The sequence below is a fragment of the Culex quinquefasciatus genome, chromosome 3, assembly GCF_015732765.1.
Source record: "Culex quinquefasciatus strain JHB chromosome 3, VPISU_Cqui_1.0_pri_paternal, whole genome shotgun sequence".
Classification (NCBI taxonomy): domain Eukaryota; kingdom Metazoa; phylum Arthropoda; class Insecta; order Diptera; family Culicidae; genus Culex; species Culex quinquefasciatus.
The window spans coordinates 157,735,194-157,749,182 of record NC_051863.1 but is presented as its reverse complement, the minus strand read 5'-3'; the positions used below and the strand labels follow the sequence as shown (position 1 = coordinate 157,749,182).

At 41.1% G+C, this 13,989-nt stretch overlaps 3 protein-coding genes across 4 annotated transcripts; 2 read left to right on the top strand and 1 right to left on the bottom strand.

The window, feature by feature from the left end:
• The first annotated feature begins 1,770 nt into the window (after positions 1 to 1,770).
• Positions 1,771 to 3,811, top strand: LOC6036242 (lariat debranching enzyme). 2 transcript variants are annotated; one of them, XM_038263324.1, is made up of 3 exons: positions 1,771 to 2,137; positions 2,201 to 3,619; positions 3,693 to 3,811. In XM_038263324.1, exons 1-2 carry the CDS (start codon positions 1,941 to 1,943, stop codon positions 3,612 to 3,614), a joined length of 1,611 nt encoding a protein of 536 aa, XP_038119252.1. In that variant the 5' UTR covers positions 1,771 to 1,940; the 3' UTR covers positions 3,615 to 3,619; positions 3,693 to 3,811. The 2 variants fall into 2 exon arrangements, with proteins under 2 accessions (XP_038119252.1, XP_038119251.1); XM_038263323.1 differs by having other exon boundaries at positions 1,772 to 2,137; positions 2,201 to 3,811.
• A 49-nt stretch (positions 3,812 to 3,860) lies between these two features.
• On the bottom strand, positions 3,861 to 5,221 carry LOC6036243 (mitochondrial thiamine pyrophosphate carrier). Its single transcript, XM_038263325.1, has 2 exons — positions 5,073 to 5,221; positions 3,861 to 5,013 (listed from the first exon to the last, which is right to left on the bottom strand). The coding sequence occupies exon 2, from the start codon at positions 4,903 to 4,905 to the stop codon at positions 3,964 to 3,966; it is 942 nt and encodes a 313-aa protein (XP_038119253.1). The 5' UTR covers positions 4,906 to 5,013; positions 5,073 to 5,221; the 3' UTR covers positions 3,861 to 3,963.
• Positions 5,222 to 10,893: 5,672 nt separating this feature from the next.
• Positions 10,894 to 12,278, top strand: LOC6036244 (2-aminoethanethiol dioxygenase). The gene has a single exon (XM_038265456.1). The coding sequence runs from the start codon at positions 11,235 to 11,237 to the stop codon at positions 11,964 to 11,966; it is 732 nt and encodes a 243-aa protein (XP_038121384.1). The 5' UTR covers positions 10,894 to 11,234; the 3' UTR covers positions 11,967 to 12,278.
• Positions 12,279 to 13,989: the final 1,711 nt, after the last annotated feature.

The following is a 13,989-nucleotide window of genomic DNA, read 5'->3' as shown; positions in this document are numbered from 1 at the left end:
CAAAAAAATTAAGGATTAAGGGCAACATTTTGATATTTTGTTTTGAAATTGCTTTATGAATTTAGCTAAAAAAATAAAAATGTTTACAAAAAAAACATTGCAAGTCTCAAGTTGGAATCTTTTTTCAAATATTCAATTAATGTGACAAAATGAAACAGTTTTCATCAACATTACCTCTTGAATATCATTTGATTAATAAAAAAATATTTTGAAAATCAGTTTTTCTCAAAGTGACCAATATTTATTTTGAAAGATTACAAAAGAAAAATATACATTTTTGATGTCTGAAATAACCTTTTCATTCTCAAATTTATTGAAATAGTGAAAAGAACCTTAAATTTAAAGTAAGTTACATAAGCAGAATTGAATGAATTTAATTTGAAAAATGTACAAAAATCACGAAATTATTCAAAAGTAAAAACATAATTATCAAACATGTATGGCTTAAATTCCCGATATTTTCCCGATTTTAGCGTATTTTTAGCGAATTCCCGACTTATCCAATTTCCCGGCTTGAATGGCCCTGTTTTTAGTCGAGATATATTTCCGTTTCGTATAAATCTGCAGAGCAGAGCGTTCTCGTACTTTTCTGCACCAAAAATCACTTTTTTTCTCAAGCAAAACTTTTACAAAGAGAGAAGCAGAAGTAGCAGCAAACCCGTAACCGTACTTTCCTGCAGGTAGTTTCTTCTCTCTTCTGCTGGTTAGCCTCTTATGCACGTAAATATCGCTTTCCCTTCTCTCACTCTCTTGCAAAACTACTTTGTTCGGAATAATCTTGACTTTCAGGACTTTTTCCAATTCAATGGAGCACCCGCAGTCGAGCAGTTTTTGACAGTTCGAATGGAAGTGCTCCATTAGTGCTTATTCAAATTTATCAGTTCTGCTCCAGTATTTTGGGCCAAATTTAGTTAAGAACGCCATTTTGTGCAGCTCACGTTGCCTCACCCTTTGACCTCCACAGATCTCCAAAATTCGATTCCAATCCTGAGATATTCAATAAAAACCGAAAAAACTCCGTGCATTGTTGTCGCTCTTCATATGAAAGAAGTTTCAATCTTGTCGTGCTATCTTGTCACTCCCTGAAAATTGATGTAAGTGCGACAACTGGGCAAAGGGATTTTGTTCAGAACGCGTTTGACGCACGTACAAGTTAGACTACCCTAAACATTTGTAATTATAACTCGGGACTCCAGCAACCAACTTCAACCAAACTTCGGGACAATGCACAGAATGGTCAGCCAACAAAACGTGTTTGTTATTGTTTACATTGCGTGCTCTAGTTTTTGTTTATTCAAGGTCAAACATTAAAACGCGTTTTTCTCGGAACGTCGAAATGGCGGGTGCGACAAGATAGCACGACGACGTCCATTTGAAATCCAGAAATTTGGAGAACATTTCAACTGCGATTAATTCTTAAGCCCTTACAGGGAGGGGAGATATTTCCAAGTGTAGGTTTTGCTAGCTGAGTTTTCTTTTGGGGAAAATAAATTTTGAGTTTCAGGACTTTTCAGCTACGGCTGTGGCGAATTTGACAAATGGAACACAAATTTGCCAAGGTAAAGTTTATTATTGAAATGCATTAAAAATCTTCTACCATTTGAAGTCGCGTGCCTTTGAATATATTTACAGGTACTCAAATTAAGGGTAGAAAATAATTATTATAATCCTTGTTCTCAACCAAACCCGCTGGGCACTTTTATCGAAAACACCGCAACCGTTGTAGTGCTCCGCGAACTGTCATCTCACGCACGCAAGCGCTTTCATCGCCGAGTTTGTTTTGGTTGGTCGCTTGTCCGCTCATCCTCCCGAGAAGAAAAGCCGCGGCGCGGATCAAAATTTTAAATTTGCGACGAGCTTTTTGGTGTTTTTGGTGCAATTTTTGTTTTTTTTGGTTTGTTTGGGCGCCGCCGGGCTGGATAGACAGACGGTAAAAAAGAATGAAAATAGCGGTCGAAGGATGCGCCCACGGCGAGCTGGAGAAGATCTACGACCTGGTGGAGTCGATTCAGCAGCGCGAGGGATACCAAATTGATCTGCTGATTTGCTGCGGTGACTTCCAGTCGACGCGGAACCTGGAGGACCTGCAGTGTATGGCCGTGCCGAAGAAGCACCTGGACATTTGCACGTTTTACAAGTAGGTTTTTGTGGGGGTTGAGTTGCTGTTGTGCTGGAGGGTGATTTTTGTTTTGTTTTATAGATATTACAGCGGCGAGAAGGTGGCACCGGTTTTGACGATTTTTATTGGTGGGAACCACGAAGCGTCCAACTATCTACAGGAGTTGCCGTACGGTGGTTGGGTGGCGCCAAACATTTACTATCTGGGCTATGCCGGTGTGGTAAACGTGAAGGGCGTCCGGATAGGGGGCATTTCTGGGATCTACAAAGGGCACGATTACCTGAAGGGAAGGTTCGAGTTTTCTCCGTTTAATGAATCGACGAAAAGAAGCGTGTACCACATCCGGCAGTTGGACGTGTTTCGGCTGAAGCAGCTTTCGCCCAAGGTGGACATTTTGCTGTCGCACGATTGGCCCCGCGGAATAACCGACTTTGGCAATAAGAACCAGCTGTTGCGGTTCAAGCCGCACTTTCGGGAGGACATTGAGGACAACAAGCTGGGCAGTCCGCCGTGCGAGGATCTGTTGATGACGCTGCGGCCGCCGTACTGGTTTGCGGCACATTTGCACTGCAAATTTTCGGCCCTCGTTCAGCATGACGAAGGGGAAAGTACCAAGTTTTTAGCGCTGGACAAATGTTTGCCAAAGAGGAGATTCTTGCAAGTGCTGGAAATTGAAACCGCCGAGGAGGGCAAGGCAGAACTCAAGTACGACCTCGAGTGGCTAACCATTCTCAGCTTGACGAACCATTTGATAAGCATCAAGGGGATCAACGGTTACATGCCAGGGGAAGGCGGTTCCGAGCGATTCAATTTCACCCCAACCGAAGAAGAGAAGAACGCCATTCTGGAACGCTTCCAGAACGATCTTCGAATCCCACAGAACTTCACCAGAATCGCCGAGCCGTACAACCCCTCAGCAGGAACAGACTTCGATCTGATCGAGCAACCGAAAGCTTTCATCAACCCACAAACGACGGAATTCTGCAACAAACTAAACCTCGACGATCCCCTCCAGCTGGCCATGCTCATGACCGGCCACTCGCTCAACACCTCAACCTACGTCGACCAAGGGCCAACCCCGAACACGTCCGCCACCAGCCCGGAACGCAACGAAGACGAAGTCCCGCTGGAAGACTCCAACTCTTCCGACGACGAACCAACAACCCACTTCCTGTCCCGCGCCCCGCTGGCATCGGTCCTCCCGAAGCCCAAATGGCGCCAGGACTCAACGTCGGACCTTTCCTCCACCCTGGACGATTCCTCCCTCTCAACGTCCAACCGCAGTGTGCTGAGTTTGCCGACGCCCAAGAAGGAAGGCTCGGCGTCGGAAAACTTTGCCATCGACGAGCTAAACCTGTCCAGTCCGAAGGTGGCCTGTCCGGCCGTTGATGAGCCGCCCCAAGCCGAGAAGAAGGGCGAGTCGGAGGACAAGCCGCCGATGAAAAAGTTCAAGCGGAGAAACGAAGCGATCTACGCCAAGGAGGATAGCGAGTGAGCGGGGTGAGTTTGCTTTCTTGTTCGTGTGTGTTTTGTATGATGCAATAGTTGAGGTTGGACCTCTTACTCTCTTCAGCGTGTACGGTGCGTTAAACCGTAATGGTGGTACAAATCCGAAATTGTACAACGTCCAATAGTGTGACAAACGAGATCGTGTAATTGATGAATGAATTAATAAATTGTTTTATATGAAGAGTAGGGTTTGTACGACGTTCTGAAACTATCCGTATGCCAATATAGTTGATTTAAGTTTAGTAAATAATCTTGTGCGAGTTTATTTCGGTTTTCCTATCTGTACAAATTGTATTCGATACTACATCTCTAAACAAACATAAATTCTTTACAAACTAAATCGCTTTTCGAAAGCCACTGTTAAACAGACTAAGCAGCCCATCGTAGATGGAAAAGTAAAATGCAGACGTTAGGCCGGCCTTCAGCAGCGACGGACTGAGCCCTTTGTACAGCCCGCGCAAGCCCTCGGTCCGCGTAACATCGTAAAGGCACTGAACCATGTGGTTGCACACAAAGTGCCGCCCGAACGTGGTTCGATTGCGCGAAAATCCCTGTATCTGGAGCCGCTTCTTGGTCAAATCCAGCGGATAGACTAGCAGCTTCGTCGACAGCCCGGCCAGGCCACCGCACAAAAACAGTTCCGTCGACGGAAGCGGCGCCGTTTCCGGCAACCCCTCAAGCCTCTTCACAACACCCCCAAACAGGTTCAGGAACATAAACTGACCCCCGGTCAGCGGTGCAATCTGCAGCAACGCCGGACCAACCCCCCTGTACAACCCGCGAACACCTTCCAGCCTATAAATCATTCCAAACGCTTGGAACGCATTCTTGTAGCCCTTCCCAGGATCCTGCGAAATCACCCTCGTTCGTATCACGTCCAACGGCATAATCGTAAGTGCCGCAAACGACCCGCTACAAGCGCCACAAAAAAAGTTTCTCGCACGATCGTGCTCCTTAAACACCGCCACATCCCGTAACACCCCGTTCAACCGTTCGTAGCACGAAAACTGGGAAAATCCGTACACCAAAGAAAGCACCTGCGCCGGATTGTGGCCCTTCCAGAACGCCAGCAAACCCTCCTCCCGGTAAATACACGACACCGACTGGGCGATCGACCGGTACTTGGATATTTCCGAACTCGTCGCCACCGGCTCGACCTGCAGCTGCAGCCGGATCTTGAGCACGTCCAGCGGTTGGCACACGAACCGGGTGATGCAGCCCGTCATGCCTCCGGCCAAACCGGCGTACGAGGCGCGGTTCTCCCGCGGACGGTCCATTCGCTCTGGTTTCGTCACGTTTGGGCACAGTTACATCACGCGCCGCGCCCAAGGACACCCGAATTTCGTGCTTTTGCGTAATGTCTGCAGGCGCTAATCCGGGAGAACCTTGAAAAACAAATCAAATTTATTTCCCTCAAACTAACAGATTGTAAAACACTACGCATATTGAGGAAAATCTCATCAAACCAATTAAATACCAAATCTGTTACTGATTGTGGCGAGCAGCGACAATCAACTAAAATATTCAACCTTCTTGATTTACGGCACGCATGTGATGATTATGAGAACGTAAACAAAGTTTGCATGTGTTTACGTCAAAAGTGGCACGTTGTGGTGGATACCGGAGCTATCCCTTTTGCTCAAGGTGTTCGTGAACTTGAAGGGGGGGTTTGGCCCTTCTAAAATGCAGGGCTGCGGAGTCGGGTCATATTTCAAGCGACTCCGACTCCAACTCCGACTCCGGATTTCTGGGATTAGCCGACTCCGACTCCGACTCTAACTCCGGCCCACCAACTCTAGCCGACTCCGACTCCAGCTTTCAAAAAATGGTTGGCTCCGACTCCACATATTTTTAATTTTTTTTAATTAGTTTACTATTATTTCGAATACATTGATAAATAGGATTATTTAAAAAAAAAACTCTTTAAGCGGAAAAAACCGGAAAAAATTTCTAGTTTTACAAGTTTTAGCCGTTATTGAAATAGAATAAAAAAAAACACCAGTTTTGAAGGCATTTTCAGAAGACCAGTTTGGTAAGTAAATTTGTTAAATCAATCATCAAGCTGGCCTTGATGATTGATTTAACAAATAATTTCCATTTGCTCACTTTTAAGTTGACATTTATAAGAAGCACAGTGACTATCATAGTCACCTTGTATTTTTAAATAACAATTTTAAACGAAACTTTTTTTTAAAACGCCATTGAAATTTTTAAGACGCACATGGACATCACGCCAAGGCTGAAGAAGTTGATTAATAATACAAATCAATGTATCTAAAAAAATCTTCGTGGTAAGAACGCTTAAGGGGTCCTTTTCAAATATCCGTGACCTAGAAAATAATTTACCACGGAATTTTGGATTTATTTGAATTTTTAATTTTTTTATATACTTAAAAAGAGGCGCGCGATACTTCTTGCATCTTCACCTAAAACGAAGCTTTATGAATGGTCGTGCGCCTCCATGAAAATATATGAAAAAACTTAGATTTGGATAAAAACAAAAATGCACAGGATAAATATTTATAATCGTTATAATCGTTGAATATTTGTTGGAAGAGCTATCCTGTCAGTGATTTTTTTGTTTCCGATTTCCATAAATAGTTATTATTGTTTATATTTTTTGATGTACCTCCTAACTTTTTTCCTGAACATTGATTTACTTAAAACCACCAAGACATTCGCTATCGGGGTATAAGATGACTGTGTTAGTACTTCTTCAGAAAGAACTGGATTAAATTTGGTCAAATTTGAGTTTAAAGGGTACATAATTATTGGCAAAAGGATGCAGTCAAAAATCAATTAAATATTTCTGACTACAAAACCAATATTTTTTATTTTGTGTTATGATGATACTACATACTTGGGTAAGAGCTGATTAACAGGTTATCATTTAGTGATCTCTAAAAAAATAAAAATGGCAACGTAGCGCATGCAACTTGAAAAAAAAAAATAAAAAAAATAAGAAGTTTTGTAAATTAATCTGTTTTATAGCAAATACTAAAAAATAAAAAATAAACATAATTTTTGTTGAATTTAAGATAACTCCGACTCCAACTCCGGGTAATCAGAAATTTTCGGCTCCGACTCCGACTCCAGCTGTTCGAGTTTTTACGACTCCGAATCCGACTCCAGGCTTCCCAAAAAGATCCGACTCCACCGACTCCGGCTCCGACTCCGACCCCACAGCCCTGCTAAAATGTTAGTATTGACCGAAAAAATTTGAAATAAAAAAATCGGAATTTTTCGGACAAAATTTAACTTTCAATGATGATCATGTTTTAAAAACGATGCAGTTAATAAAAAAAGCAAAGTACTTTTCGATTGCAAATTTACATGTAACATAAAAAATGAGGTCATAAAAGTTTAAGCTGTCTATGCACTTCGGAAAGAACCGGTCAAGAAAAAAATCAAATGGACAGCAGCGGCGGCGAGAGCAAGCCAGAGAGGGTGAAGAAATGCCCTAAGAAATCGCTCCCTCTCCTTTGTTCTGCTCTACGTAAAGCTGTTTCTTGACCCCTTTTCTTCCGATCTCCGTAGTAGTCTTTAAGTACAAGATTTATTTATTTTTTTACAAAAATCACTATTTTAGTCCATACTTCTAAATGGCTTAAAAGATGCGGGGTTTTGTCCCCTAAAACATATGAAAAAATGTAAAATTAAAAAAAAATACGGATCTTTGGAAATTATTGTTTTGTGAAAAAAGTAAATTAAAAAATCACCAACTTTTTCTGTGTACCTATTTTTTTTCTGAATAGTCCTCATCAATACCTATAACTTTGCCGAAGACACCAAATAAATCAAAAAATTCCTTGAAAAGTTACAGTTTTTCGAATATTTACGTACCATTTTTGTATGAACAGTCAAAATTGTATGGAGATCTGTATGGGTGAGCCAAATATACCAAATGGCTTCTTTTGTCATAGAAAAGGCCCCACAAAGTCTGAGCCAAATAAAAAAATACCAAAAATAAAAATGGTCGAAATCGGCCGATTTCGTAGAATATAATAATGAAAATTTGAAGCTAGAAGTTTTTAAAAAGGTCGCTATTTACTTTCCATCATTTTGCCATTCTCTGCTAATAACGTACAAAAGCTGATATCAATGTTGAAATCATGGTTGAAATTGTATCTTGAGAACTAGTTCTGAAATTTACAGAACTACACTGCCGTTCTACGCATAATTGTCCCATGTCATTTTTGGACGATTCTGATTTTTTTTTATCATTTTTAAGTTTAGTTTTACGTATACTTTCAGAAAACGCATAAAATCTAGTACTTTGTTCAGAAAATCATTGAAAACAACACCAAGTCTGTTTGTCCCATCGTTGAACTTCTACGCATAATTGTCCCACCAAGTATTTTCTATGACGGAATCATGAGTTTTACGAAGTATTTTGTCTTGTTTACCTGTTTATCTGCAAGAGGATTGCAAATAAGGGCGATAAAATGTTAACCGGGGTGATAAGGGACATATAGGGCGAATAGGGACAATTATGCGTAGAAACACAGAAATCGATAGAAAATTTCAATCGCGTTTTTCTCAGTTGCCCTTTTTTGAAAATAAGACAATTATGCGTAGAACGGCAGTACAGTCCAGACTCGATTATTTGAAGCATCGATTATCCGATGATTTTTATGGTACTTGGAAAAATGGAATCATGAAAAAAAAGTTTTTTTTATTTTCTCACTTTTAACATCAAATTCGGATTCTGCGAAAATTTAGCTTAGATAGTTGATATTACGCTTAAAAGCTTATTTTTCTGAGTACTATGACCCTTTGTAAGACCACAAAGAGTATAAAATGGATTTTCAAATCAATTTTGAATATTAATTTACTCTAGAGTTAACCTCGCGGTTTAAATATTTCATCGCCCCAATTTCGGCCACCATCTTGGATTCAAAAATCCTTAATCACTTCAACGTTGTACAACGGGACATACTTAAGCTAGAAAATCAAAAAATAAGACAAAGTTTTTTTGTGATTCAATTGGGTCCTAAAATGAAGCTTAGATTGCTGATATTATTGTTTACAGCGATAAAGCTTATTTTTCTGAGTACAATGACCCTTTGTACAAGCACAAAGAGTTTAAAATGGATTTTTAAATCAATTTTGAAAAATTAACCTCGCGGTCCTTCTTGACAGAAAAGCTCCTACTTGACAGCTCGTTCCAAGGGGACCATAGTTGATCCATCGAAAAAATGTTGTCTTGTCAAAAAAAAATTTTGCATTAAAATGAAAAAAAAGTGATCAAAAATGGTTTTTAATCGTGTTTTTTACCGTTGTACATAAAAATTGACATAGGACTTTAGTACCCAATTATCCGAAGTGAAATCTTTCAAGGCCTTCGGATAATCGAGTGTCTGTAATTTCAATATTGAATTTTGATAACTAGTTCTGCTAAATTTTTAACTACAATCTGTGCACATGAGCATGCTCAAATTTAGTAAAAGTTTAATATTTGGGCGTATCTTTATTATCAAACATTTCATTAGGGAACAAAACCAAAACGTGAACATTCGGGATTATTCCACTATTCCATTCATTAGTACACTCTCTACATGCCCTCCAAGATTCAGATTGATAGCAAAAAAAATCCTATTGAAAAAATCACAGTTGAGGAACTCTCTATGTTATAAAGTGAACTTTTCTTACATTCTTAACACTAATTCACTTCAAAACAAAGTTTGATTTACGTTTCACCAAGGATTTCTGCAGAAAAACAAAACTTCGTCGAAATACAATATTTAATACGCTCCCGCGGCTGCTGTTCAGCACACGTTTGAAGATTTTTTTTTATGTTTCACATGAGCAACTCTCTACGAAATCGGCCGATTTCGACCATTTTTATTTTTTGTAATTTTTGATTTGACTTAAACTTTGTGGGGGCCTTCCCTATGACCAAATAAGCTATTTTGCGTCATTGGTTCACCCATACAAGTCTCCATACAATTTTGGCTGCTGTCCATACAAAAATGGTATGTAAATATTCAAACAGCTGTAACTTTTGAGTGAATTTTTTGATCAATTTGGTGTCTTCGGCAAAGTTGTAGGTATTGTTGAGAACTTTTGAGAAAAAATAGGCACACGGAAAAAAAAATTTGCAGATTTTTTATCAACTTTTTTTTACTAAAACTCAATTTCCCAAAATACGTATTTTTTGACTTTCGAGATTTTTTGATATGTTTTAGGGGGCAAAAATTCGCAACTTTTGAGCCATAGAGAAAAATGGTCAACAAATCTGCCGCCGAGTTATAAATTTTTGAAAAAACAGTGATTTTAGGAAAAAATCGAAGTTTCATGCAAAAACAAGATCTGGAGTTTTTTTTGAAAAGGTCCAATAAACCAAATTTCCAGTTTTTGCTTTTTGGGTGTTTTTGAAACCGCCTTGAGTCAGGGGTATTGAAAAACACCCAAAAAGCAAAAACTGAAAATTTGGTTTATTGGACCTTTTCAAAAAAACTCCAGAGATTGACATTATTTTTTAATGCAAAATTGAATTTGCAATCGAAAAGTACTCTACAGTTTTTTGATAAAGGGCTCCGTTTTCAGAATATAGCCACCGAAAGTTTGATTTTAGAGAAATATTTGCAGTTTTTCAATTTTAAAAAACAGTGACCATAAGTGACCATTTTAAATTTTTTTTTTGAGAAGTTCAGAAAATTTGCTATAAAATTGTCTAAGAGACATTGAAGATTGGACCTCGGGTTGCTGAGATAGAGCCGCTTTAAGAAAAAGAAACACGAAAATTGAAGTTTTCTTAATCTCTCCAAAATAACCCACCATTTTCTAATGACCATATCTCAGCAACTAATGGTCCGATTATCAATGTTAATACATGAAATATTCGTGAAATTTTCCGATCTTTTCGAAAAAAATATTTTGAAAATTTTTAAATCAAGACTAACATTTTAAAAGGGCCAAACATTGAATATTACGCCATTTAATGATTTTTTTCAATACTCTTTGGTTGAAGTACGTGAAAAAATTGGGCGTTTTTTTTAAAGAATGCTCAAATCAAGTTTTTTTTATGTTGAGTTTTTTTTTACTTGAAGCGGTTTATGCACTCAAAAATAGAAAAAAATAAATAAATTGGTTTATTAAATAAAATTATTTGACATAAACAAAAACACAAGAAATACACCATGATCACTGAATACCACCCTAGAGGGGTGGGCAATGTTTACATGCGCGCGGCCTCTGTTCTCTGTTATCATCATCGCGAAATCACCACCCTGTGCTCTGCGCCGGAGCGAGTGCCGGTTTGACACAAGTAGATGTCAACCAACCCACCACCCATCGTAGCAAGGTGCAGCAGCAGCAGGCCGCGAGAGTGCAGAAGAAAATCAAAATAAAAGTTCAATCATATCCGAGGGGAAAAGTGAAATTTTTTGCACAACAACTTGACTCAAAAAAAAAATCAAGCACACTGGTGAAGGCGGTCTTGTTCTGCGCAGCTGGATTATCCCGACTAGATAACGCGATGATGTGTCGCTGAGAGTGCCGCTGACACACCTTTAGAAGCAGATTTTTTTTTCTGCGGGTCGAGATTTCACGGAACTAAGTTTGGGATAGTTGTGCAAAGCGGAAGTGCTGCGGCCACAACAAAATGACATCGCTGTTCGCGCGGGTGTTTCGCCAGGCCGCGGTGACCTTCGAGCAGAAGAACGCCGAACGGTTGCTGACCAATCTGCAGAGTTTACGTGCCCTTATGGAGCAACTAACGCTGGCCGATTTGAACCTGGATCCGGCCGTGGTGACCCCGGAGACGTTCGAGCCGGCCACCAAAGCTCCGTGCACCTTCATAGATATCTACGACAGTGACGCGTTCACGATGTCGGTGTTTGTCCTGCGGGAGAACTACACGATGCCGCTGCACGACCACCCGCGAATGAACGGCCTGCTGAAGGTTGTGGCCGGTTCCGTGCGAATTCAGAGCTTCTCGGAGATTGATCGCCGCGAGGAGCAGGACGCCGACGGGACGGAGCGACGCCACGTACTCGTGAACGTAGAGCAGGAGAAGACACTTGACGCCGGCCAAGGTCCGGAGGGTTGCTGCGGAATGCTTACGCCAACGGAACGAAACTTTCACGAGATAACCGCCATCGGAGGTCCGGCTGCCTTCTTCGACATCCTCAGCCCGCCGTACAACGCCGACATCCCAGTGTACGGCAAGCGAGCCTGCTCGTTCTACCGGAAGCTGCTGCTGCCGGGCGACGCCGCGAGTGCCGATGGCCGCCGAAGGATGGTCCTGGAGAAGATTCCCACCCCGAACCATTACTACTGTGATACGGAGCACTATGAGGTGCCGGATTTTATGTACGCAACCGGGGGCGAATAAGTATTCGAGTCGAAACGTGTCACCTAGTTCTGTATTAGTCGCGCCAACATAGATACAGTTTTGAATCAGCGAGCGCATTTTTCGGTCATGGCACCCCCCCTCCTCCTACAATCCAATGGCGGCACGCGTTGCACGAGTCGACGACGGCGGGAAACAAGTGTCCTGCGGATCTTTAAGTTAGTTAGTTGTATGAGCACTTCAAAGAACAGTGTAAATCACACAAACACACACACCTGTTATTTGTAAATTACATGAGTTGAAAATAAATGCTAAATCTTACTTTTATGCTAAGTATGAAGGTTACCTGAATAACCATTTGTGTCGATTTTTTGTGATGTGTGGCGATTCTCTACGAAATCGGCTGATTTCGACCGTTTTTTGTATTTTTTTATTAGGCTTAAACGTTTCGGGACCTTCCCATTTTGTGTCATTGGTTCACCCATACAAGTCTCCATACAATGTTGGCAGGTGTCCATACAAAAATGATACGTAAATATTCGAAAATCTGAAACTTTTGAAGGAATTTTCTGATCAATTTGGTGTCTTCGACAACGCTGTAAGTATTGTTGAAAACCATTCAGAAAAAAATTAAGTAAATGAAAAAAATGCAATTTTTTACTTAATTTCTCAAAATCCGTATCTTTTAAATTTTTTAATTTTTTTTATATGTTTAGAGCCATAGAAAAGTATGGTTAAAAATGAGTTCGATTTGCGATGCCTTTTCGTCGGGTCGCAAAATTTTTCGCGTCCGTCGCAGTGTGTTTTTCGTTTTTTTTTCGCGTGCATGTGTGCGTGTGAGGTGCGACTGGCTTTGACTGTCCCGATGACAGTTAGCCAGTTCAATTTGCGATGCCTTTTCGTTGGGTCGCAAAATTTTTCGCGTCCGTCGCAGTGTGTTTTTCGTTTTTTTTTCGCGTGCGTGTGTGCGTGTGAAGGTGCGGCTGGCTTTGACTGTCCCGATGACAGTCAGTTCGATTTGCGATGCCTTTTCGTCGGGTCGGTAAATTTTTCGCGTCCGTTGTCGATGTGCAACAACAACAAAACCCTATCATACCATTTCATCTCGATACATCGTAACTCGTCGTTTGCAAAGTTAATCAGTACCTCACTAAACATCAATCATTCAAAACTCGTGAAATCATCTCAAGTTAAAAATTACACTGTTTAACCCTTCAGTTTTAATTACAAATGATTTTGGTTCTATCTTTCCCGGTCGGAAATGGCGGGCACAATTCTGGCGTTCGTCTGGGGGCTTGCGCCAGCCATCTGGCAGAATTTCACCCAGATTTACCCCAGATTTCTGCCATGATTTCTGGCGAATATGACACAAACCGGTCGTGCACGGTTCAACCGATTGAACCGGTTGATTTTTGTGCCAGACAGCTGGCAGAACTTTCGCCCGATTTTCGCCAGATTCATCTGGCGTTACGCAAAACTTGTCTAGGATAAGTGTGCCAAGTGTGTCTGAACTGCACGACAAACGTCCGCCAGCGCCAGACACTCAAATTTACCAGATTATTTTCCGAGTGGGTTCCACAGCCGGCTGTCTAAGACTAGACCATTTCATTTAAAATTTAACAACGGATAAACGGGAAATGTCTCATCCGCAGCCTCCGATTGCTTGCCTTGAGAATAATACAAAATACCGTTCAACAAACACTATGATTTTGGGTCGCATCATCATCTTCTATGATGAATCCTGACCAAACACCCTATCCTACTAACAAGTTTTCAGGTTCCTGGCGCTCGTGGGGTGTAAGCACAGAGTAAATCAGCTGCCCTAGTAGCAACCTGCGCTAACTAACATTCCCGTCCCTTAAAATCGAGGTCTACAAACTGACATGGCGGGCGCCGTTGGTGGCCAATGACTGTTACCTATTCGCAACTGATCTAGCTTTAGCAATCATGGTGTTTTATCTTTTCAGCGCATTCATACATGCTGTTGATAAGGGAAACACCACTTGATCGTCGAAGCCTATAATCAGTAGTGCTGAAAGGATATTACGGTTCTGTTCAGCAACGG

Coding starts and splice junctions, on each gene's coding strand:
- LOC6036242 (XM_038263324.1), top strand. CDS start 1,941: ATGAAAATAGCGGTCGAAGGATGCGCCCACGGCGAGCTGGAGAAGATC. Junction 2,138..2,200: donor GACATTTGCACGTTTTACAA/GTAGGTTTTTGT, acceptor TTTGTTTTATAG/ATATTACAGCGGCGAGAAGG.
- LOC6036243 (XM_038263325.1), bottom strand. CDS start 4,905: ATGGACCGTCCGCGGGAGAACCGCGCCTCGTACGCCGGTTTGGCCGGA.
- LOC6036244 (XM_038265456.1), top strand. CDS start 11,235: ATGACATCGCTGTTCGCGCGGGTGTTTCGCCAGGCCGCGGTGACCTTC.